General features: G+C 31.1%; 1 protein-coding gene across 2 annotated transcripts; it reads left to right on the forward strand.

Annotated features, from left to right (window-relative positions):
• The first annotated feature begins 10 nt into the window (after positions 1-10).
• On the forward strand, positions 11-5,765 carry LOC106139212 (serine/threonine-protein kinase meng-po). 2 transcript variants are annotated; one of them, XM_060946537.1, is made up of 9 exons: positions 11-224; positions 1,774-1,873; positions 1,959-2,220; positions 2,474-2,756; positions 3,003-3,110; positions 3,203-3,396; positions 3,608-3,792; positions 3,906-4,658; positions 5,352-5,765. In XM_060946537.1, the coding sequence occupies exons 2-9, from the start codon at positions 1,805-1,807 to the stop codon at positions 5,367-5,369; spliced, it is 1,872 nt and encodes a 623-aa protein (XP_060802520.1). In that variant the 5' UTR covers positions 11-224; positions 1,774-1,804; the 3' UTR covers positions 5,370-5,765. The 2 variants fall into 2 exon arrangements, with proteins under 2 accessions (XP_060802520.1, XP_060802519.1); XM_060946536.1 differs by having other exon boundaries at positions 3,906-5,765.
• Positions 5,766-6,984: the final 1,219 nt, after the last annotated feature.

Here is a 6,984-nt window from a genome sequence, read left to right on the forward strand (position 1 = left end):
TCGCCCTGCCCGTTCAGCCCAACCGTAACTGGAGTGTACGAAAGTGGCACCGCTTATACTGGAAGCACTTACAATATACATAAAAGTGAAAATTTGCCATTATTGTATGTGACATAACAAATACTATGTGACTTTCAAGTGATATAAATAGATTAAATATCTGGAATCGGTCCAAGTGTATTGTGAACCTTATAAGTACTAGGGAATAATACCTTTTTAGTCTGGTAATTTCCATAATACAATGTTGAGAGCATGATATTTCAATCGGATTTTCCGAAAGTAAAGGGCAAAAAGGTCAAAAAAGGGCCCTTTTTGACCTTTTTGTAGGACAATGAACTTTAGAAATGAAGTATCTGAACTGTAAATAGAACTTCGTTACTTTATCTATCCCATTCTGCACTTATTTTTGCAATTCCTAAGATAAAATAATTTTAATACATATTTTCTAAAGTTATTAAATTTTGGGGATACTGCGTTGTCATTAACTATATAGATCTTATACAGATACTATAACACCATAAGGACAATGAAACGATAAAAGTTGTAATGAAAACCATACTATGCACTACATAGAATAGGTATATGACACAAACATATATCACGTCTTTATCCGTTTTGGGGTAGACAAAGTTTCGTCACAAAAATCTAAGTAACACAAAGATAGAACTGGGATTAAAGGTTGCAAGCCATCTCCTAAAGAAAAAGACCAATATTTTTTTTTCCTCTTATAACTTTTATAATTTGCGGAAGAAAAGCACCTGCCATGGTCTGTTGTTTCTTCTCGCTCGGCTTTTATAATTCTGATATTTATTGATATAATAGTATAAAGTGTGTAATTGTTGTGTATCTAAAAAAATAACAAAATAAAGACTGTCTGAAAATATAGTTTCGTCTCACATCTCATATAACATTATTAATTGATAAAACTTATAGATACTTACTGCACATAAAAGATAGTAGTTAACATTATTAATTTTTGATACCTTTCTCTATTGAATTGTCATGCAATATTTTACGTTAATTTTTTAATAAAATTAGGTGAGATTTTTTAATTTTTTACAATCATATCTCTATATCAAAATGAAAATCTTAGGCAAGTTTAATTCGACTTTTAAGTTTTAGGGGGAGAAAACCTAAAACTCTTTGCTTGGGCAACTCATATTTAAAATTCAATTTCAAATATGAGTTGACCTAATTTTAAAAAAAAGAAGTATAAATATATTTCACAAATTACAAATATTAAGTTAGCTTTGATTAAGTTTGAAACTTGTATTAATTTTTAAAATAAATAGGTAACTCAAAATAAATAACAACTTAAATTCAAAATATTTAAAGAAATAGTTAAATTGCGAATGTAACAATACAACAGCAATATAATCTTCAGCAATATTGTTGTAATGTTTTTTTTTAATAGTTTTCGTCATAAAAATTATAATAAACTTTAAAACATTTGATGTGAGTAACGGTGACGTCAAAAAATGACGTCAGGACCACTGTCTGGATCTGGAGTAGACATCAGTTGTTGGCTATCGTCCAAGACCAGTCACTCAACGGTTTCATGAGAAATGGGGACGCTCTAAGCCATCCGTATTCATCTGATGTACTAAACCTCTCCGAAAATTTTAATGTAATGGCTTCAATATTAGGGCACATAAACACACCTGGTTCGTGATTAGGTCAATAGGTTAATACAACAGGCACGCTTTTACATAATATTTGCATAAACTTGATATATTGTTTCGTGAACCTCGCCATAATTTTTTTTTATTTCAGATAATATCATGAAAATTTTTATTAATTAACAATGAACAATGGTACGAGAAGAGCCTTGACGGGCTCAATTCATAAAATTAGAGAATTTGAGCTTGAAAAGGTACAACAATATATTTTATAAACATATTAATATTTCATTATTTATTCATTCCTGATACAGTCTTTTCATTATTCTTTTGTTTTAGGTGAGTTTAGTGGAAGAATTTGACATACTTCAAATAGTTGGTGAGGGATGGTTTGGAAAAATTCTGCTTGTTGAGCATAGAGCCTCGGATACCGAAATTGTTCTCAAAGCACTTCCAAAGCCATATGTCTCTATAAGAGATTTTTACAGAGAATTTCATTATAGTTTACATTTAAGTGCACATAAAAATATTGTCACTACGTTTGACGTAGCCTTTGAGACAGCGGGATTTTATGTTTTTTGTCAAGAATATGCTCCATTAGGTAATTTTTTGAAATTTAAAACTTAATTTAATTTAATTTACCTACTTTCACTCCCATGAGTACTAATTACGTATTTGGTTTATTATAATCATGTCGATGGTTTCTCTTTAGATTACTTTTCGTTTCTCAGTTGAATATTGGAAAACAGCCAAACAGTGATTGAATTTAATATATCACATCAATCACATCACAAAGCGCCTTTGCTGATCATCAATGCTATTTATTATAATAATGCAGTATTGAATTATTTCAGGTGATTTAACATCAAACATGTTGGACACTGGAATTGGTGAGATCCATACAAAGAGGGTAGCAAAGCAATTATCAGCAGCTCTAGAGCATTTGCACCAACGAGAATTGGTGCACAGGGATGTAAAACTTGACAACATTCTTATTTTCAAGTCAGATTTCTCTAGAATTAAGCTCTGTGATTTTGGTGAGACTAGAAAAGTTCAGTCAGTTGTTAGAAGAAGAAACGAATGGTTGCCATATTCACCACCTGAAGTATTGTCTTTAGCTATGGATAGTAGTTACAAGTAAGTAAAAGATACCTATAGCAGATAATTAAAGAAAATAAGTGTGACGTCATATATCATATTTTGTCTGTAGCTTTTTTACAGATATTTTCCGAATTGCTTTCAGTATTACTGGTATTTAAATTTTACATTTAAACCATACTGTAAAGATATTTCTTATGGTTTTGTAAACGCTATTGTAAATTATCGAATAATGTAAACATTACTAACCATAAGTCATACGTATGTTTATTTCTTTACTTCCAGAGCACTAATTACCCACGATGTTTGGCAGTTTGGAATAGTTATTTTCATTTGCTTGACTGGATGTTTACCTTGGCAAAAAGCAGCGTTTGACGACCCTAGGTACACAAGGTAAGGTAAACGAAACTACAAGTAAAATTGTAGTGTTTTACATTAATGATGAGTACCCTTGTTAAAATAATTACTATATTACTTTGTTTAAGCTACTTCAACTGGTACAATAGCTCTAATCCTTTAAAAAAACAACCCAAACTTTGGAAAATGGTATCTTCAAGAGCACAAAAAATGTTCAAGAAATTTATTGAACCTAGGGACTTTAGAAGAGCTACAAATTTCCAAGAATTATCTCGTTATTTAGATGATAGATGGATGGCCAAAGGATACACAGACAGAGTTGGTAAGTAACCATTGTAGATATATCTGTAAAATAAATCTTTTTATGCAAATATTATTAAAACTGTAGAATCGCTTTGAACTGCTCTGGACCGTAAGATTTTCCAGAAATTTGCATACATTAATGATGTAAGTTACGATATTGACGTTGCCTAAGTACCAAATATATTAACGTGTTACTTTCATGACAATAAAATAATTCTTTTATGTTTTAGCTGGGGGAGACATCGATGAATTATGTCCGTCGATGTACAGTTTCCATAGTGATCCTAACGAAAAAAATATTCTCCTGAAACATTTTCGTGATAATGGTATTGAAACAACAGTCGATCGTCAAGTTAAGAAACAAAGAATAAGAGAATGGATCCAAAACAGTGTTATTGAAGAAGCTGATGAAGAGGTGAGTTGTTTCAAACCGTTTTTAGTTTACAAATATATGTACACAAACCCAGCGGACGTAAACTTGGTCACAAAATATCATCATCACAAATAATATTTCTTTATAATTTTTAGGAGGAGAGTTATGATCCCAGTGTTTACGACGACAGTGATGTTGAGTTGGAAGATCGGTCAAGACCTCATCCAATAGATGAAAGTCACAGAGTGACCCTTCGTTACGATACAGAAAAACATATTAACCCTAGAACTGGAGAAGTTATTGAAGGAGTAAAACATACACCTGCAGAAAAAAATCCATTATCCTATGACGTACAAAATATTGAACCAGTTGCACCTGTTAATGTTGTTAGAAGATATGGAGTTAAAGAAGAAGGTTCTTCACATAGTTCTACTAAAGATAGCGCATATGGATCAATGGAAGTAAAAGTTAATACAAAGACGAGTTCAAACAGAATGGAGAAGAAACAAATATCTACATTATCCACCCCTGCAGAAAATTCTCCCAGTCGATCACTAGCAGGATCGTCCGTTCAACTCAATCCATCACCCTTGACAGCACATGCTCAAAGAATTCAAAGAAGTGAAGAAGTGTTTTCAAAAGAAATGGAAAACATGAAAGGTAGTTCTTCAACTCTTCATTCTGCGGGAAATTCTTCAAGATCAAATAGCCTGCACGTAGCACGAAACAATTCATTAGATAATGGTTCTGTAGTAATAACTGATGTAGTATCACCAACGGAAAATGTTAGTTTAACATCAAAGCCCAACGATCCTGTAGTAACACAAAACGGATTTAGTCCTGGTAATCAAAAACAAACTCAGTCATCTAATCCATACGTATCCATGAAAAGTTCTATATATAATGAGGTTACTAACAGAAATGAGCAAAGAAATAATGTTGATAATTCTCTTAAGCAGCAGAACACAGATAGTCCGTATACATCCATGATGAACATTGTTCAGGGACAAATGAAAATTAATCCTCATGGCAATGAGCTTAATAGAAATGTTGTTAAAATGTCTGTAAAACCATTTAGTCAAAGTAAGAATAAATAGATGCTCAAATTATAAACTTAAATCGTTACTTATTTTTGAACCAAAGGAAATTGATTTAATTTGATTTTATCCATCCATTCGTGAAGCTAACAAAATTTACTCTCCTCTTACTTTTGGATATTCAACTCAGTGATCATGTTATTTAGTAGAACGCTGTCTTCATTTAATCTCTCGAAACTATTGCATATTATTATAATCGTTTTCGTCCTCGCTGCGCCCTGGGATATTCAGTCCCCCTGAACGATTATAGCAGAGTGGGAAGATCATGTAATTACTAAAGTACCTACTAGTTATAATAAGTATATAATAGAATATTATGTAACCAATATAATATTGGTTACCTAATATTCTTTAATTTAATATAATATTTTATTAATTAATAAAATAAATAAATTATTAAGGTATTAATTACTATTCAAGAGCAAGAAATCTTATTGATTAATACCATACCGCGAGAAAGTACTAAGTGTAAGTCTTTCTTAATTTATATATTTTTTATCACAGAATACTCCTGCGAACTGACTTCGCCATCTCTGCCAGCACAATATTTATGAATGAATAGTATGTCGTGCTTGCTCAGTATCCCCGAATACTAATATTCGATTTGATAAAGAAGAAAGGAGATATATCTTCTCTTCAGAGAAAATAGAAAAACAAGGTTTTGGTCTGTGATCTTCTCTTTCGAAGAACGTACTTTTTTAATTGTAGGTGCTATGAGTTTGTTAAAAATTTATATTACTATTTTTTTTATCAATAAGGTGATAATTCACACTTTGACAATAATAAAAAGACATCGTTATTTGTTCGGTAAAATCACCGTGGAAAATTTTTCAGTACCTAATATACAAATTGCATATTCATTTAAGTTGATATTTTTATGACGAAAACTTTTATAAGGAAACTTAAACCTTGCAATCATTTATTTAAGTGCATAATGAAATTTAACTACTTACTTAGCTAGATTATGTATTTTTTTACATATTTTTATTGATATTAAAACATTTATACTGTTTAATTTTTTGTTTTGTTTTGATACTAATTTAAACCATGTGAATTTGTTGAAACAAAAGTCAACAACACAACTGACAACTCGAAAATCCGTACCCGATTTTGATGCATTCATACATAGAATTTATTCATGCCCCAATTATTATGAAGACCATTATGAAAAACTTACAACTTGGCATTAGTTCAGTTTTACGCCTGCCTTTGGAAGGCCCTATTTAAAAGAAGGGAAGGTAGTAGGTATGACCGAGGGATGAGTCCTCAGCCTGAGCCAGCTGGTTAGGTTTTTTCCTACTAGCAATTCATGGTTAACATGCGTATTGCGCACCCCAGGTACTTCTCCAGAGAGGAGAGGATGTAACCGGGATTAACGTCAGGAGGAAGAATGGTGCATAAAAATTTCTAGAAAAATGTAAAGTAACTTCTTTGTATTTTTTATGTTAGTATGTTTTGTATCTGAATGCCGATGACAAAGAATTAATAGCTATTAAATTAAAAATTATAGGATTTTTCTTATACATACATAATTATACACATTATCACGTCTTTGTCTTACGTGGAAGACAGAGCCAACAGTCTCAAATTGGTTAAAAGGACCATCACCTGGATGGCTTAATAATAGAGAGATGAGATGCTAGATTTAGATTTAGTCAGCTAATCGCTCTAAAATATATATACCTTTAGCTAGTATTTTTATAGCATTTAAAGCGTCGTTATTTACAAACAATAGTATTGTGAAAACTGACAATCCACTGTAACAAAATAAGTATGGATGACGATATTTAAATAACGGCATAGTTCTAAAATATAATAATTATATTGATTTAAAATTTAATCTCAACCCTAAATGTCTTTTGAATGAGATAGATTTGTTCAATTGCAGTTTGAGTCTGAAGGGCAGCATTAAGGATTATTCGTTTTATTTTTTTCTTTACTATCACATTTCGATTAGTCTGTAATGATAGATTTAAAAAAGGAAATAAATAAATAATTAAATGTTGTAATAAAATTCTATTACAAATTTAGTACTAAAACTGAATCGAGATTATTGCTATTATTCCTTTAATTAAGTAGCATCATTACACTTATCAGCTGCGCGAAACTGTCAAAATCCTCTCTTTCTACTCTATGG

This window comes from Amyelois transitella, chromosome 11 (genome assembly GCF_032362555.1).
Source record: "Amyelois transitella isolate CPQ chromosome 11, ilAmyTran1.1, whole genome shotgun sequence".
Lineage (NCBI taxonomy): Eukaryota > Metazoa > Arthropoda > Insecta > Lepidoptera > Pyralidae > Amyelois > Amyelois transitella.